The sequence below is a fragment of the Aspergillus viridinutans genome (genome assembly GCF_018404265.1).
Source record: "Aspergillus viridinutans IFM 47045 DNA, scaffold_5, whole genome shotgun sequence".
Lineage (NCBI taxonomy): Eukaryota > Fungi > Ascomycota > Eurotiomycetes > Eurotiales > Aspergillaceae > Aspergillus > Aspergillus viridinutans.
This window is the reverse complement of record NW_025091221.1, coordinates 2341472-2359003: the sequence shown is the minus strand read 5'-3', so window position 1 is coordinate 2359003 and position 17532 is coordinate 2341472. Positions and strand designations below refer to the sequence as shown.

Sequence of the window (17532 nt, the reverse complement as noted above, 5' to 3'; positions counted from 1 at the left end):
CCGCAGATCCTTCGTTTCGCAAGGTTTTGTCAAAGACGTCGACGAGCATGAGTTCCTGCTGCCAAAGAGCACCACTCGACGCGGCAATGTGCCCCTGATACCCGTTTATGACTCCCCACCGAGCAACTCGTGGACAGATCAATCGCCGACTTTGAGGACTATCAAAAACAGGTTTTTGCACGAGCTCCTCTCCGTCATTTTAGACAGAGACCTGGGATTCTCTTTCCCTTCCGCTTTTGCCTTGAGTTACGTCAGTATGAGAACGCTGAGCTCCGGATCGCTGCCACGGTTTAGAAGGGTTGGAGGGGGCACGGGATGGCGAGTCATACGGTGGATGAACTAGGTCTATCCAGTCTGGGCGTGTCCCTGAAGACTAGCACGGAGGGTATCTTCCTCGCTCGGCTATGTGGCGTGCCGAGGCCAAGGCTTGATGGCATTGCTATAGGAGCACCTGTTTTCAGTTCTGTGTATTGTTATGGGGCTCTACGGAACGGCTCGCTGGGATGCATTCAATCCGTTCTATGAATGTAGATACTCTTAGTGGACCGCAGGGTAAGTACAGGGGCCCGGTAAGGTCTGGATAACGGTTTGATCGCAGTCATCTATTAGGCCCTTGAAGGCTGAATAAGGCATAATATGCCAATTCCGATCGCAACGTATCCTTTGATGTCCTCGATGAAACACAACTGTCTCACTTGGATGTGTCTTTAGAACGCTTCTCCCAGCCGATGATGCTTGGCTTCATGGGGCCTGAGAAGAGTGACGAATAGTCGGTTTCAGGCACTCCTTTCTTTCCATCCACGTTGAAAAGTCGTAGATGGCGCACTACAGTCGCCAGAATCACGCCAATGTTGAGATATGCGAATTTCTCGCCGATACAGCGATGTCGACCAGCACCAAACGGAAGATAGGGACTTGACGTGCCCTTGGAGACGGCGCCGTAACCGTAGTCGACAACCTCGTCGTTCTCTTGCTCCTTGGCAGCCTGGTTCTCCCAGCGATGGGGATCCCAGCATCCGGCATTGGGAAAATATTCGTCGCTGAGGGCTGTCGCTCCAGGTGAAGCAAGGAGCACGCGTCCGGGAGGAATCACGTAAGGGGTTCCGGGAACGGGCAAGGGGCTTTTCACCTTGCGCATGAGCGAGTGAATAGAGGAATGAAGTCGTAAGGTCTCACGAACAACATGTTGATGGAAGGGAAGTCTGTCTAGATCCTTGTACTGGAGCGGAGGAAGACTGCCGTCTGGCCCAATCGGGCCAGGATTGGCCAGCTGCTCCTGATACAGCTCTTCGAGGACCTCTGGTTGTGAGGCCAGTCGCAGCATAATCCAGGCGCTGATGGACGAAGACGAATGCTGACCAGCCATCAACAGGGTTATCATCATGTGAGCAATTTCTTTATCAGGCACCTGCTGTCCATTTTTGTATGTGCTGTTCATCAGGTTCCAAATCATGTCTGACTTCTGAGATTCCTTTCCTCCGTCAAGACGACGCTGATTGATAATGTCCACATAGATTGACCTCATGCGCGCATGGGCAGCATCTCGCTTCTTGTTATGCGGCAATGGGGCCCAGGGTAGCATGAAATTGATGGGGGTAAAACCCTTGTCCAGATCATGATAGAGGTCAGCGAACTCAGCTGTGAGTTTGGAACGAACCTCCTGGCCTTGGAGGGCTCGAGCAGCAGTAAAAATGGTAATCTCGGCCATTGCAGCAGAGATATCCACACGGCCGGACGAGCCTTGAAAGTTCGGCGAGTTGCGCAGATAGTCCAAGACCTCCTTCTCAATAAGTGGCACATGAGACTCCAACGCCGACTGAGTCAAGCCGTACTTGATGAACTTCTTCTGCTCCATCAGCTTGGAGTTGGGACAATCATAGACTACGTCTGACCCGAATACTGGAGTTGTCAAGGGACTATAGACCTCTTCTGCATTGACATCCTTGAGCTTGCCGTTGAGGATAAACTCGTTTCCCTGAACGCCGAGGTAGACGGTGGTTCTTTGGCCCAATAGTATAAAAGTAAAGATATCGCCATACTGCCAGTTAAGAGAGCAATACTCAGCAATGCGCCCCGTGATGAATGTCAAACGCTAGCCTTGAAACTCACCTTTTCTCTGCAGGAAAAAAAGAACCTGTAGGGATCAATCCCGTAACTGATGGTACTGCCCAAAAATGGGACCCAATGAAATACCATTGGCGGTTCTGTCCGATTCCAAAGCCTAAAGAATAGTTGATAAACAACATTGAGCAAGATCACCGTCAGCATCGCAACGGCCATGTAGGCCGTGAGCAATAGCATCGGCACCATTTCGAGGACACGGAGGACACACAAGGAGGGTCAGTCCAAGGATTAGAGGGCTGTAGTGATGAAGAGAACGAGAAAGCACAGGAGAAGGGACAAGGAGGACAATTTCATAGAACGGATTCCTTAAGGCCCTGGACAAGGACGCATGAGGAACTAGCTACTGAATAACATGTTCCATGCTATATTTTATACCTTAAGGTACCTACCCATACAGGTTCATAAGTATGTCTCAGGTACCTACCGTAGTATGAACTAAAGGGGCATGGTATGCTGGACTTACACCTTAGTAATTAGGCAACTCTCACTCGGCTCAGCACACATCCGAACCGCGTGATTCTAGATGAGACATCATGGGGTAATGCTGCATTTATTCTCCCATGAGATTTCGCTGGACGAGAAACAGTGTAAATTATTCAGAGTGCTTCTCGTCTTCTCCCTTGCTAGGCACAGGCTGCCGCTGAGCAAGATATGAAAGTCATGTTATCTCTTGCTCGCTGCGCAGTATTGAATACAGTCCTGACGAGTCCATCATTCTATTGAGTATGTGAAGACAGTGTATGAGCATAGATTGGTCAACCAGTTCTGCATTTGACTGATTAGGGCAAAAACAAAGCTTCTGTCGGACTGTCTCAAAGGCTCTCTGGCAGAATAAAAGGCTCTGCGTCCACCGGATCTAGAAGCTGAGGCACATGCTCCACTCCAGAATGGGTTTGTTCAATCCTTGTACATCTTGTACCGCAGCGAATATGACATCTCATGGTGGCCTCGTAAGTCATCCAGTTGTACACTGCTTTCGACACTGTGTGCTACTCCTTGCTTCTGGTGAAAAGGCGTCTATTCCCGCTATAGCCGCCTCCAAAATTCCTCCCAGCATGGCTGGCAACCCTGCTAGGTACATTCTCTGCGTTCAGAGATATTCATCCTGTGGCAGTGAGGACGCGCAAAATATCAAGCTGTCTTCACTCCCTCAAGGCAATTTCACAGAGCTGGTCAGAGCCCGGCTCCCGCCACGTCTGAGCATTGAAGAAGTGGCTGTCACACAGATCGACGTACATTCTCCTTTTGTTAAGGGGATCGCCTCTGCTGAGGAAACACCAGATGATCAATACTGCTTTGTACACCCTTTGCGCAGTCAATTCCACTGTGGTCGTAAGAGAAAGTCCCCTTTTCTGTGGCTGGCAATCCGGTGAGGGGAGTCAAGTCAAGGCTTGTCCTTATCTTCAGAATAGCCCAGACAATCCTTGGCAAATCAGTCTGACCCATTCTTATCGCGCATTTTCATCATCTGTCCTGTTGGTGAGTGTCCGCAGAAGATGGATGTGGAAACGGTGATGGGATATATATCATGGTGGTCACCTAGAAGAAAGACGCAGAGCATGAAGACATTGGCCAATGAATGTCCATGTAAACGACAGCTTGAAAGTTTGCTACTCCACAAGCAGTGGTGGTAAAAAGATTTCCTCAGCAGTCAGAACTCCGAACGGTGGTTAGTGTACCGGCAGTGGCAGTTAGTTATCTTATCGGTGGGATGAGTCAAAAGATTTGTGGCCGAAATCGCCCCTCGCTCATTGTTCCGCCCCGCCGGTCTGGCTCCAGGTTTCCTTTAAAATTTCCCTTTCCCTCCCCCTCTAGCTAGCTTAGTCAATTACTCTTCTCTTCTTCTCGAGCATCTTGCTGTCTAATTTCCTAGAGTGATTTCTCAATTGCTCGTACCCAGCATGTGTGGAATCTTCGCTTGTCACCAGTACGTCCATTTTTATAGCTCGTCCCTTGTGCATGTGCCCCGCGAATTTTAGTGGGCGGCCGCACATCGGACGGGGCATTCTCCAGGTCTGATCGAGTCCGCGCTGACCATTGATTGTGTGACAGTCACCCCGATGTGCAGAAATTCAAGCCCACGGCTTTGCGCATGGCCAAAGCGTAAGTTTCTCGCATCAATTCATACCTCGTCCTACGGATTCGGGACTGACCATTGCCAGTGTGCGCCATCGTGGTCCCGATTGGAGTGAGTCACCTCGCTTTCGGGAGACTCAAACAATGTCCGGCTAACCGCAACAACGATAACAGGTGGAAACTGGTCTTCTGATGGCACCAGTTCGTACATCTAGCAATTCACCTCAAAGCTCACTGAAATGCTAATTGAACCCTAGTCCTCGCTCACGAGCGTTTGTGTATCGTCGGTGTCGGTTCGTGCTCATGCCAAGCTTCACGCTTTCGAATTTACTCGCTAAACTCACAACAGACTCCGGAGCGCAACCCCTCGTCAACGATGATGGCACCATTGCCCTGGCCGTCAACGGCGAAATCTACAACCACCGGATCCTGAGAAAGGGATTGAAGAAGCAGTACAACTTCAAGACACATTCGGATTGTGAAGTGATCATTCCTTTGGTATGCCCCGAGACATTTCACACAATTCGCCGACTTCCAGAGGCTAATCCAGCTTCAGTATATGGAACATGGCCTAGACGCTCCTAAGCATCTTGATGGCATGTTTTCTTGGGTTCTTTATGACAAGAAGGAAGACCGGGTGATCGCCGCTCGTGATCCCATCGGTATCACCAGCTTCTATATCGGATGGTCCTCTGAGACCCCTGGAGCAGTCTACTTCGCCTCCGAGCTGAAGTCTTTGCACCCTGTGTGCGACAAGGTTGAGGCTTTCCCCCCTGGCCATGTGTACGACTCCAAGACCGGATCGATGACCCGCTACTTCCAGCCCAAGTGGTGGGATCCCACCAACGTCCCCACGGCTCCTGTTGACTACAAGGTCATCCGCGCATCTTTGGAGAAGTCCGTGCGCAAGCGTCTGATGGCGGAGGTGCCTTATGGTGTTTTGCTGTCTGGCGGTCTCGATTCCAGCTTAGTGGCCTCCATCGCCCAGCGGGAGACTCTGCGTATGCAAGAAGCGGCCAAGAACGCTCTTGTAGACCAAACTGGTGCATCTGATTTGGTCGGCATTGACGATACTAACGAGCTGTCCACCGTCACCACTTTCCAGCAATTGCACTCCTTCTCTATCGGTCTTCCTGGTGCCCCCGACACTGAAGCTGCCCTTGAGGTGGCCAGATTCCTGGGCACCAAGCACCATGCCTTCACCTTCACCGTTGAGGAAGGTCTCGACGCTCTCTCTGATGTCATCTACCACCTTGAGACCTACGATGTGACAACTATCCGCGCTTCTACTCCCATGTACCTGCTCAGCCGTAAGATCAAGGCTATGGGCGTCAAGATGGTCCTCAGTGGAGAGGGAAGCGACGAGATCTTCGGTGGTTATTTGTATTTCCATGCCGCTCCCAACAAGGAGGAGTTCCACAAGGAGACCGTCAGACGTGTCAAGAACTTGCACTTGGCGGATTGTCTCAGAGCCAACAAGTCCACCTCTGCCTGGGGACTCGAGGCTCGTGTGCCCTTCCTGGACAAGGAGTTCCTTGAGGCGGCCATGGGTGTCGACCCTCAGGAGAAGATGATCACGAAAGAGCGCATTGAGAAGTACATCTTGCGGAAAGCTTTCGACACCTCGGGCGAGCCCGACGCCAAGCCTTACCTCCCGGAGAAGATTCTCTGGCGTCAGAAGGAGCAGTTCAGTGACGGTGTCGGCTACAGCTGGATTGACGGCCTGAAGGATCAGGCTGAAAAGCAAATCACGGATGAGATGATGAAGAACCCCAAGCCGGAATGGGGTAACGATATCCCCGACACCAAGGAAGCGTAAGCTCCACCTATTTCAGACGCCTTGGATTGCAGACATGAGTCTCTAACAGATTTCAGGTACTGGTACCGCATGATGTTTGACGAGCACTTCCCCCCAACTTGCGCATCGACCGTCGAGCGTTGGACACCAACATGGTCGAAACAGACCGATCCTAGTGGAAGGTAAGAGCTCCCATTCATGTTTGGTCGATGCTTCTCCGATGCTGATACAGTAACTTTCCAGAGCTATCGCAATCCACGCTGCCAAGTATGAGCACGTTGAGTAAATGGTTCTTTCAGTTTTGGTTCACGCATTCGGTCATCACAAAATTTTCTGGGCATAGAGACATGTATAGATTATTAACCGGAAGTACTCTTGGGATTGCAAAAGCAGAGTTTTGCAGCATATGTAAAGCTATTCATCACTTTCTTTGAGCTTCTGGGACATCCTTTCTGTTTCCCTAACCGACAAAGAGTCCAAAATCACTGGGCTTACGGCGTTGCGATATATGTCAACTTACGCCCCTTAATGAAATCTTATCTTCAATTGTTGCTTTTCTTTTCAAGTCCGGAGTGTGTAAGCGCGACTTGGGAGCCATGATCCATTGAATGCGTCGAGCAAGGCATGAACAGCAGTTCATATCACGAAATACAGGACAAGGAATCGCACCGACATTCAGCTTATATTGGGGGGAAATGATTTCGTTCATGAAGTACTTGCACTTCAACTGCTCAATATTCTGCGTAATTGCGCCGAGGCCAAAACAATCCAAGTACAAAGTATCTACCCCTGATATAGGTACAGGTCAGGTACCGAAGGAGGGACTCGAACCGCGCTACCTAAGGCATCAAACCAACGTCACGCGATTTAGCGGCTTTTACCGGCAACCCGAGCAACAACCAATAGGCACAAGATCCTTTTCCCGTGGCTTCCCCATTGTTTGGCAACTCAACCTTCTGCCGACCTCTTCGTTCTTCCCCCATCGCTTTCCACTTCTTCTCCCCTCCATCATCACAAACCTCCTGAACCAACAGCTACCTTATCTCTTACCATTCTAATACCATCCTATCCTCTCTCATTCACAATGTCTGCTCCTGCTGCTTTCTCTGACATTGCCAAGGCGGCTAACGATGTATGCCTTACTTTTGGTTCCTTGTTTGAAAATAGAAAAAAAGCCCAAACGACAGCTTGTCGGGAAGGATCCTTCCGTGCTAACACACTGTGTTATATAGCTCCTGAACAAGGACTTCTACCACACCAGCGCTGGTAAGCCTCACTACCACCTTTGTACACTGTTGCGCAATTGAGCTGACCACCTGCCTTCAGCCAGCCTCGAGGTCAAGTCCAAGGCTCCCAATGGCGTCACCTTCAACGTGAAGGGCAAGTCTGCCCACGAGGGTCCCATTGCTGGCTCCGTAAGTCTCACATCTTTACAAAGCTCAATTGGCCAGATTTGTACTGACTTGCAATTCGTTATCCGTATAGCTTGAGGCCAAATACGTCGACCTGCCTACTGGTAAACGCCCCATAACGCGCAAACCACCTGATTCCAGCACCAGAAAAACCGGCGATGCCAGGTCCATGTTCTCCTTTACATGCGGCCAGGTCTCGTCAGCATACTTGAGATTCTTATTCATGACCAGGATAGTCGCTCATTCCATGATGCTAATATTCTGTCCCCGCCCAGGTCTCACCCTCACCCAGGCTTGGACCACCGCCAATGCCCTTGACACCAAGCTCGAACTCGATAACAACATTGCCAAGGGTCTCAAGGCTGAGATCCTCACCCAGTACCTGCCCTCCAAGCAGTCCAAGGGTGCCAAGCTCAACCTCTACTTCAAGCAGCCCAACCTGCACGCTCGTGCCTTCTTCGACCTCCTCAACGGCCCCTCCGCCAACTTCGACGCTGTCCTTGGCCACGAGGGTTTCCTTGTTGGTGCTGAGGGCGGCTACGACGTCCAGAAGGCTGCCATCACCAAGTACTCTGCTGCCGTCGGCTACAGCGTTCCCCAGTACACCGCTGCCGTCACTGCTGGCAACAACCTGACCGTCTTCTCCGCCAGCTACTACCACCGCGTCAACCAGCAGGTTGAGGCTGGTGCCAAGGCCACCTGGGACTCCAAGGCCGGCAACTCTGTTGGCCTCGAGGTTGCCAGCAAGTACAGACTCGACCCCTCTTCCTTCGCCAAGGTATGTGGAGGCGTCTTCTCTTGTGAACCCAACTTCCGCTAATATGTGTTCCTTTAATGCAGGCTAAGATCAACGACCGTGGTATTGCCGCTTTGGCCTACAACGTCCTGCTCCGCCCTGGTGTCACCCTCGGTCTCGGTGCTTCCTTCGACACCCAGAACCTGAACCAGGCCGCCCACAAGGTCGGTGCCAGCTTCACCTTTGAGGCTTAGATGGTTTCTCAGACCAAACATTCTTCGCACCTCGAGTATCCTCCACAACTAGTTTCCAATGCCCCGAAATCTTTTCTCAGTACGAATTGAAAATACTTTTCAAGAAGCTGCCAACAGCAGTTGTGTGTTGATCTGATAGTAATTTAGAGTTTTCTGAGTTGGCTGTTCTCTTGGTCTCCATATGGCTCCGCAGTTACTACGTGAAATCGCGGTCGGAGAGCGTTGATGTAAGCGCTGGAAAACATTGCTGGAGTGGATGGGGATCTCTGTTGAGGTGGGCTTAGTCTATTTCATGTATCGTATACCACGAAGATCACTGTATATCAGGTCCGAATTTCATTTGTTTGACGTCCAAAGTTTGTGGAGGCCATTCCCTTGCGTAGATCTATGCTATACTGTACACTCAAATATCACGCGCTGTCTCGAGGTCATCATCAAGCCGCCTCGAAGATGTATATATGATGAAAAACTCTCACAAAGTATGCACACAGTCCCAAAACAAGTGCGACTTCGATACCGCACTATCCGTCGTTGGAAGACCCTAGCCCTCCTTCCGCCGGCTTGAAGTGCCGGATTTGGAGGTGGTCGGCCAGCGAAGCCAGCCAGTCATGGCCCCGGCACCTAGTAAAATTCCACATACGATCACGAAGCGCAGCGCAAAATCACCTGCACGGCCAATGTACTGTTCGTTCAAAGCACTCATCTCTCTCGATCGCCGCTCCTGCCGCCGGGCATCTTCCGCCGACTGGGTTCGGTAATGCCCCCGGGCATTGAAGTGGTAGACGGGATTCCGGTCAATGAAAGAGGTCGGGTCGTCATCCCAGGCGCTGCCCGCAGCACCCGCAGATGACGAGGATGCCGACGCACCGCCTGGAGGCGGCCGTCTGCTACTCCCGTACCCGCCATGCGCGTAGAACGATGGAGGCGGACCACGGAAAGGCCCGCGCCGCTTGCTCAGGCCGCTGGCCGGTCTGGACCCCGCGTAGGAGGCGCCCTTGGTGTGGAGATTTGCGCCGTAGCTGCTGTGGCTACCCATCGGGTGTTGGCCTGGGTTTGCGGTGCTGTGTGTGGAGGAGCCATGTTGGGCGTAGATGCCGTGTTCGCGATCGTAGGCGGAGCGTTTGGCGCTGTTGCTGAGGACGTGGTAGGCGGAGGAGATGCGGGCAAAGCGGGAGGAGGCTTTCGGGTTGTCGGGATTGCGGTCTGGGTGATGATGGAGGGAGAGGGAGTAGAATTTTCTGACGATGCGGGTTACGTTAGCGGTGCCAACAGCAGAAAAGATGGTACGTGAGGGGGTGAGGCACGGGGCGCTGGACGATGCAAACTATCGTACTTTTTAATCTCTGCTGCTGACGCCGTCACCGGCACATCGAGTATCTCGTATAATGTTGGTTCACGACTGGCTGCATATAGGGCTGATGTCGTCGTTGAAAATGAAGCAGTGCAGGCTCGAGTCCGGTGGATCGACGGCGGCCGGGAAGCATTGAGAATGAATGGAGTAAAAGTCCTCACACCAGGAGATGGCATTACTTCTCATCCGTTGAGTTACATCTATTTCTATAGGAAGAAGGATAGTTGATGAGAGGAAATTGTCTGGGATGGAGAGCGGGTTGGTCAAAGTTGAACGGGGAATTCCCGCCGTCGTAGGTGCGTCATCGGAGTCGGACATTGCCAGGATGTAAGAGGTACATCTGATAAAGATCCCAGGCGATCTCTCCACTTGATATATGACAAAACTCAAAGCCCGCTGGATTTACTAGCACTGGGCGCGTCATCCGATAATAATTATACGCAATTTCAGATTGATCTATTATCAGCTTCAAATTATGCTTGCACCGACTACTGCGTAGATCACGTCTTCCCTTACCTCTGGGGTTATTATCGTTATCAAGATCTGCGCAGCATCTCGCCGTTTATAGACGACTTCCACAACATATATCTACCCCACAAAATCACGGGAAACTAGACCAAGTCACAATTCACCGCAATAGCTCACATGAATCAAACTATTAATACTGTAGCATTATGGTCATGACTTCGTTGCCCCCTATATCGTCATAAGGCTTATCGCCCGGTCGTCTATACCGCACTCAGTCTTGGCACAGAACTTTCCCCATCAAAGTATTTCGCCTCTTGTCCCTCGTCCAGAATTCTTCCCACCAGCTACACAGTTTTTGTTTTCAGCTGGCGGTCTTTTCCTTATTCTATTAAAGGTTGTCATTATGGCGGCTCAGGCTAGCGAGAAGCTGCAGGACCTCAACTGTGAGTATTTCCGCCTCGAATCCGATACATTGTCTACAAGTCTGTCAAGTATGCTTATACTAATGAAACATGATTCTTCGCTACAGTGAACGGCCAGAATTGTGACGCCAAAGCGGATACCTCTGCCGTCGGTCAGACAGAAGCTGGTGAAGAGGAAGATGACTCGGACGACGAGAAGGAAGATGGAAATGCTGCTCCGGAGGCCGGTGCAGGCGGTGGTGCGTACCTACACGTCTGGGTTCATGTTTGACATGCCCATCAGTCAGACCTCGGGAATTCTTACTTACAACACCCGGATTACAGCTGCGAAAAAGAAGAAGCGCAAGTCCAAGAAGAAGAAGAAGGGAGGCGCCAAGGTTCAGAGTTCTCCTCCGCGTGTCCCAGTATCGAATCTTTTCCCCAACAACCAATATCCCGAGGGCGAAATCGTCGAATACAAGAACGAGAATTCTTACCGCACGACCAACGAGGAGAAGCGTTATCTCGATCGCATGAACAACGACTTCCTGCAGGAGTACCGCCAAGCTGCCGAGGTCCACCGTCAAGTCCGCCAGTATGCGCAGAAGACCATCAAGCCCGGCCAGACCTTGACGGAAATTGCCGAGGGTATTGAGGATGCAGTGCGTGCTCTGACTGGTCACCAGGGACTAGAGGAAGGTGATAACCTCAAGGGTGGTATGGGTTTCCCGTGCGGTCTGAGCATTAATCATTGTGCGGCTCATTACACTCCCAATGCCGGCAACAAGATGGTGTTGCAACAAGGAGATGTGATGAAGGTCGACTTTGGTGCTCATATCAACGGCCGCATTGTTGACAGTGCCTTTACTATGACCTTTGATCCGGTCTATGACCCTCTGCTGGAAGCCGTCAAGGATGCTACCAACACCGGTATTCGGGTCCGTCAAACCGCAGCCTTCAAGCTATTGAGGATTTCTTGCTGACGATTTCATTGAAGGAAGCCGGTATCGATGTGCGTATGAGCGACATTGGTGCAGCCATCCAGGAGGCCATGGAGAGTTACGAAGTCGAGCTCAACGGCACGATGTACCCTGTGAAGTGCATCCGGAACCTGAACGGTCACAATATCGATCAGCACATTATCCATGGCGGCAAGAGTGTGCCCATTGTGAAGGGCAGTGACCAAACCAAGATGGAGGAGGGTGAAACCTTTGCCATCGAGACCTTCGGTAGTACTGGAAAGGGCTACGTGAGAGAAGACGTAAGTGCTTTCAAGAAGACGCCATCGCTTGCGTTCGGAATATGCTTACCCCGTATTTTTTTTTTTTTTGCAGATGGAAACCTCCCACTATGCCCTGATCCCCGATGCGCCTTCAGTTCCACTGAGACTCTCATCCGCGAAGAACTTGCTCAATGTTATCAACAAGAATTTCGGCACGCTGCCCTTCTGCCGTCGGTATATTGACCGACTAGGCCAAGAGAAATATCTCCTTGGAGTACGTCAATACTCTGCCACTTCCGGTGCAATCTCCCGTGTCTGCCGTACTGACATACCTCTCCAGTTAAATAACCTTGTTTCGTCGGGTATCGTACAGGATTATCCTCCTCTCTGCGATATTAAGGGCTCATACACCGCCCAGTTCGAACATGTATGGACAAGTCTTACACCGTGATGCTCGGGAATAGAAGCTAATCTTAACTACAGACCATCCTCCTCAGACCGACCGTAAAGGAAGTCATAAGTAGAGGAGACGATTACTAAAAGGATGTTCATAATGTTCTTGCATACTTGATGTGGATATTATTATGAGCCTAAGAGCTCAATGCTTCGAAGAAAGCAGAATGATACGACCCAGGCTTGAAATTCAGCATATATAGAATCAAAGAATGAATCAGTCACTATTCATCCACGTATCCAGGGCCATAGCTGCCCTGTCCTAGAGGTTATAAAATTAGACTTGTCCCTTAATCATATCATGTGCCGCTGTAGCCCCACGTGGAAACTATCCGCTCCGAGTCTGATGGTCTTCAATTATTATTGTTGTCTGATCGTCAAGGCTCAACGTCGATTGACCCATATCTTCTTCTTTCATTTCTCAGTCCATTCTTTCTTGACTGTTGCATCCATGGGCTAAGCCGTTACAAGTCCTGCAATTCCCTTACACCACCATGCCCTCCATCGTTGCAACTGCCTCTGCGCCTCACCTCCGCGTGTCCGCCGCAACGAGCCAGGGCGATAAGTCCTCATCGGATAGTCAACCATCGGCGAGAATTCCACCTCCGGAGCAGTCGGCAGTCGAAGATCAATTCTTCTGGACCTATACTGAGGAGCCTCATCGGTCGAGGCGGCAGGCGATCATCAAGGCTCATCCAGAGGTAGGTGTACTCTTTGCTAAACAATATCACCTGGCTAACTGTCTGTCGAAATTTCTAGGTAACCAAGCTCTGCGGGCCTGAGCCTCTCACTAAATATGTCGTTCTGGGTGTTGTTACCCTTCAGATTTGCTGCGCATATCTCCTTCGCGATACATCATTCTTTTCATGGCGATTCTGGGCAACGGCGTATATAATTGGGGCAACTGCAAACCAGAATCTATTCCTTGCGATCCATGAGATCTCGCATAATTTGGCCTTTCGTTCAGCAATGGCTAATCGGTTGTTGGCCATCTTCGCCAATCTTCCAATCGGGCTGCCATACAGTGCCGCCTTCCGGGTATGTTGTTATTGAAACTCCAAACTGTGACACTGATACACGGAGCAATTGTGTAAAAGAAACGCCCACCTGCTGACCTTTTGTCTATCCTTCCCTACAGCCGTACCACCTCACACATCACAAATCTCTCGGCGTCGCAGGTCTCGACACCGACCTGCCTACCGCCGTTGAAGCTTTCTTCCTAGACTCTCTCCTGGGCAAGGCATTCTTTTGCACCTTCCAGATATTGTTCTACGCCGTCCGCCCCATGTTCATCTACAGTCCTCCGTTTACCTACATCCACCTACTTAACCTCATCACTCAGCTCTCCTTCGACTATGCCCTCACCAAGTTCTGCGGCGGCTCCCTCCAGCCAATACTCTACCTAATCCTCAGCTCCTTCCTCGCCGGCTCTCTGCACCCCTGTGCCGGCCACTTTATTGCAGAGCACTACTTCTTCTCCCGGGTCGAGAGCGGCTGCACAGAAAGTATTGAAGAGCAGAAGAAAATGCGGGCGAACGACGGAGCCAGCAAGCAAAAGCAGCAACCGCACCCTCTAGACTCCCTTCCGCCTCCAGAGACATACTCCTACTATGGGCCCCTTAACATCCTGACCTACAATGTCGGCTTGCATAACGAGCACCACGATTTCCCGGCCATCCCGTGGACGAGGCTTCATGAGCTTCACCGCATCGCGCGAGAGTTCTACGAGCCGCTCCCCTGCCACCACAGCTGGGTCTGGGTCATCTGGACTTTCATTCTGGATAAGAATGTGGGCATGTGGTGCCGTGTCAAGAGAGCGCAGGGCGGTCGTCTCGTTGGTGGAGGCGGCAATGGTCGAGCGGGGGAGGGGATATCCGCTACTGCGGCCGGAACAGACGAAGGGGATGGCTGGAAGGAAAGTGAAATTCAGAATTGATTTCTGAAGCACCTGTCTGACATGAAAGGGTGGACTGGAGCCACATGATTTGCCAACAACTTCGGAACAAAAGTGTACATCTATTCAGGGTCCAGTTATTCCAACATTCAGAACGACAACTGTCTTACATAGATTACGAGGCGGACTAGTAAATACTGAGTAACTGACAAGCTAGGTATCTAGAATATAGAAGTTTTTCAAGAAACATTCATTGACATTTCAGTAACGTCATCATAATGTACCCGATACAGCCTGGTTATGAATGTGTCGAGAATCGTCTAAGAAAATACAATGGCTTGCAAACAGTTGGCAACTGGGTGCCAGGAACAGGAAGACCGAGACGAAGAATGAAAGATAGTCATACGGCAAAGCCAGGCGAGGTTTAAAGGAAATTCGTACGACACAAGCGAAAGTTGCGCGTGGTATTTGATAGACAAATCCCATGCTCTTCCGCAAGGTACGGACAGAAATCGCTGCCATTTGCTGGATTCGTATCATAAGGGTAACTAGGAAATCATACTTTCAAAAGGAATGCGGAGACAAGAAATGGGAAAAGGAAAGCTGTAAAGGATGAAAGGCATACAAGTGCAAGCCGACGCCTTGGAAGAAACTTAGAGAGACAGGGCTCTTCACAACAGAATACAGTGGGTCTGTAAGTAATAGAAACATAGAAAAGAAAAGTCCGGACAGAAAGGGGCTGGAGAAGGCGAAAATCGGTCTAGAAAAAGAAGTACGCGATCAAGAAACTTAGCAAGCAAAGCCCGGCCACGATTTGCACTGGCACACCTGCGTCGACGGGTTGGACCTGCTGTTGTTGCATCGTAGGCGCTGCCTTCTCGTTCTCGCCCCCAATTTTCCTCTGTCTCAATCCCTGGTCCGCAAGTCTCTCTTTGAGTTTTTGAATATGAGCATTAGCCTCCGAAAGTTGAGTCTTCAGCTCATCGGCTGAAGCTGGGATACCCGATGTGTTTGATTTGACAGACATGGCTGAAGTCTCATTCGATTGTTGGGCGAACGCATCCCGCTTGGGCTTCTCGCTGAAATCTGGCGGTGGGATAGGTGACGTGTCATTGGAAATTTTGGTGGAAGCCCCAACTGCAGGAGTTTGATAGTTCCCGCCTGGTGACGTATAGGAAGGGGGTTCTTCTTCGGGTGCACTCTGGGATTGGTAGTCAGTCACGAGTGGTCTAGGACTTCATATCTGATATGCGACAAGGGGGCGCACAATTCCATTTGTCTCCTTCCCCTGCTCAACGTTTGAGGACTCTGCAGGCAGCCAGTTCACACGGATCTTGCGCTCCTGGATGGAGGATTTTGAAGCTTTCTCGAACTAGATAGCTATTAGAGAAAGTATAGCAGGCAACTTGCAGCAAGGGACAGACGAACAATTGAAGAAACATTGGAGAACTCCATGTCACCAGTCACGGCGACGGTCTGGACCAGGAACTTGTCCTTGCATTTGGCATCAGGCGCAGGCTCTTCCTTCATCGCCTGAAGTAACACTGTTCGACTGATCAGCACTCCCGTCCAAGGGCTGAGCACTAACTTCAAGGTATGAACCAACCATGGACATCCACATTCTTGCCAGGTTCTATCCGTCCTGAATTAGGGCGAACGCAGTAGCTGGTTGACTGTCAGTCAATACTCGAGGCTGACGTGCAAAGCTAGTATTTTAGAGGAGGTACGAACTGTTTCGGAGCGGTTGTTTTGACCTAACGCACACAGGCTTGTTAGTGTGCGATCATGGTAGGCTACTCTTCCTGAGGGCGCATTTGCTAAATACCTTGAAGACCACGGGCTCTGAATTACTATTGCTCAAGTGTAGAATCTCACAAACTTCGCGATCGAAAGGGCCTGATGACTCAGTCAGCGTATATGTTCCAGTCTCCCACAAATCCTGGGTTGGAAAGACCCACGTTTGAACCCCAACTCAGGCGGTTCCAGAAGAATGGACATCGCTGTAACGAATAAAGGCGAATAGATGTGTGAAGGAGGCAGATGAGATATGGGGAGACACCCAAATCAGAAAAAAGGAAATGGGTGGGTTAAGTTAATCGGTAATGTGGAGGTAGGATAAGGTAGGGGAGATCGTGAAGCGGTTGTTTCGGCCAAGGGAGCAGTTAGGTGATCACGGAGTAAGGTACGTAGCTGATTGCAATAATAATAATGGGATCGTTTCCATATCGCAAGACCCGCTTTGCGCTCTCATTGGTCCTTATCTGCTGATTAATCTGCGACGTTTGGCTCGAGTCAGGTGATGTCATCACAGGTGCTTCTACGATCGACGCCATACGTTCAACTATGAGAGAATGTCGACCCTGCACGAACTAAGCCTTCGAACTGACAGTAACTTTCGCGGTTGGGCTCACTGAACGAATACGTACGTCGATGCTCTAGATCTATATGTTCTGGTTCTGTCGACGGCCTCGGGGATCCACAGGCTGAGATCCTCGAAACATTCCGATCATGAACCAAAAGAAGCCGATTTGTTTATCAGGAATGAGGACACGGCACATGTATGGATGTGACATCTTTCTACCGGCGAAATAATCTTTCTCTGAGCAGAGAGAAATCCTGACTGCTTGTGCTCTTATAACCTCGGGAGTATTGATGTGACATAGTGACTCAGATTTTCACTGCATCAGTCTTACTCAATCTTTATAAAATGGGAACAACTTCATCGAGAATAACCAGATATCTTCCTTCGAGTTATCACCCAATGGCCCGGAGTACTCTACCAGAAATCCGTATGGAATGATCGGCGAAGTGAAAAAGGACCTTTCGATAAAAGACCAATTTTCAGGATCGGGGCAGACAGCTGGCTATCCCTGTCAACTGTTGTCTATTCAGTAATCAGCTCTGCTTACTCTGTACATGCTTCTTCTTGCCCAACTTTGTTCTTTATCACTTATCTGCCAGGACGATTATGCAGCTAGAACAGTACTAAGATGTAAGATTTCCGGAGCTCTGATGGTTGGTACCTGGAACTCCGCCATTAATTAGTAAAAGTGGACCATCCCGCATCTCTCACTCCGCCGCCTAGGCTCAAAGGGCTATACGTCACTTGTAAGCTGGCATCTATCTTAACTACTACTGTTACAATCTCCTTTTCAAGCTTGTCCATTCCTACTCCAGCCCCTGAGCAGCTAGACCAACATACCTAGCCTTGACATTCTCTTCTAGCATATCAGAGAAGCTTCAGGGTCTATACGGCTCGGCCTCTACTTCCGCTCCAAAACTCTCGACAGTTCCCCCACGTCAGGTCATCACCTTCCTCAGCATCATCACCTGGGCTTAGAAG

General features: G+C 50.4%; 7 protein-coding genes across 7 annotated transcripts; 4 read left to right on the top strand and 3 right to left on the bottom strand.

The window, feature by feature from the left end:
• Nucleotides 1-691: 691 nt before the first annotated feature.
• On the bottom strand, nt 692-2310 carry Aspvir_007756 (cytochrome P450; the record flags this gene model as incomplete). The annotated part of the gene is made up of 2 exons (XM_043270933.1): nt 692-2038; nt 2110-2310. The coding sequence occupies 2 exons, from the start codon at nt 2308-2310 to the stop codon at nt 692-694; spliced, it is 1548 nt and encodes a 515-aa protein (XP_043126868.1).
• A 1715-nt stretch (nt 2311-4025) lies between these two features.
• Nucleotides 4026-6284, top strand: Aspvir_007755 (asparagine synthetase B; the record flags this gene model as incomplete). Its single annotated transcript, XM_043270932.1, has 9 exons — nt 4026-4051; nt 4177-4227; nt 4287-4312; nt 4375-4401; nt 4458-4493; nt 4550-4698; nt 4757-6015; nt 6076-6180; nt 6242-6284. 9 exons carry the CDS (start codon nt 4026-4028, stop codon nt 6282-6284), a joined length of 1722 nt encoding a protein of 573 aa, XP_043126867.1.
• A 798-nt stretch (nt 6285-7082) lies between these two features.
• Aspvir_007754 (porin) lies at nt 7083-8400 on the top strand (the record flags this gene model as incomplete). Its single annotated transcript, XM_043270931.1, has 6 exons — nt 7083-7130; nt 7231-7264; nt 7325-7413; nt 7484-7514; nt 7686-8188; nt 8251-8400. 6 exons carry the CDS (start codon nt 7083-7085, stop codon nt 8398-8400), a joined length of 855 nt encoding a protein of 284 aa, XP_043126866.1.
• Nucleotides 8401-8941: 541 nt separating this feature from the next.
• Nucleotides 8942-9927, bottom strand: Aspvir_007753 (DnaJ domain protein; the record flags this gene model as incomplete). The annotated part of the gene is made up of 2 exons (XM_043270930.1): nt 8942-9638; nt 9734-9927. The coding sequence occupies 2 exons, from the start codon at nt 9925-9927 to the stop codon at nt 8942-8944; spliced, it is 891 nt and encodes a 296-aa protein (XP_043126865.1).
• Nucleotides 9928-10622: 695 nt separating this feature from the next.
• On the top strand, nt 10623-12382 carry Aspvir_007752 (methionine aminopeptidase 2; the record flags this gene model as incomplete). Its single annotated transcript, XM_043270929.1, has 7 exons — nt 10623-10662; nt 10749-10880; nt 10966-11558; nt 11618-11881; nt 11955-12116; nt 12183-12269; nt 12326-12382. The coding sequence occupies 7 exons, from the start codon at nt 10623-10625 to the stop codon at nt 12380-12382; spliced, it is 1335 nt and encodes a 444-aa protein (XP_043126864.1).
• A 407-nt stretch (nt 12383-12789) lies between these two features.
• On the top strand, nt 12790-14231 carry Aspvir_007751 (sphingolipid delta(4)-desaturase family protein; the record flags this gene model as incomplete). The annotated part of the gene is made up of 3 exons (XM_043270928.1): nt 12790-12996; nt 13055-13333; nt 13434-14231. 3 exons carry the CDS (start codon nt 12790-12792, stop codon nt 14229-14231), a joined length of 1284 nt encoding a protein of 427 aa, XP_043126863.1.
• A 718-nt stretch (nt 14232-14949) lies between these two features.
• Nucleotides 14950-16187, bottom strand: Aspvir_007750 (putative integral ER membrane protein Scs2; the record flags this gene model as incomplete). Its single annotated transcript, XM_043270927.1, has 7 exons — nt 14950-15390; nt 15457-15561; nt 15618-15733; nt 15796-15854; nt 15921-15943; nt 16015-16085; nt 16148-16187. 7 exons carry the CDS (start codon nt 16185-16187, stop codon nt 14950-14952), a joined length of 855 nt encoding a protein of 284 aa, XP_043126862.1.
• Nucleotides 16188-17532: the final 1345 nt, after the last annotated feature.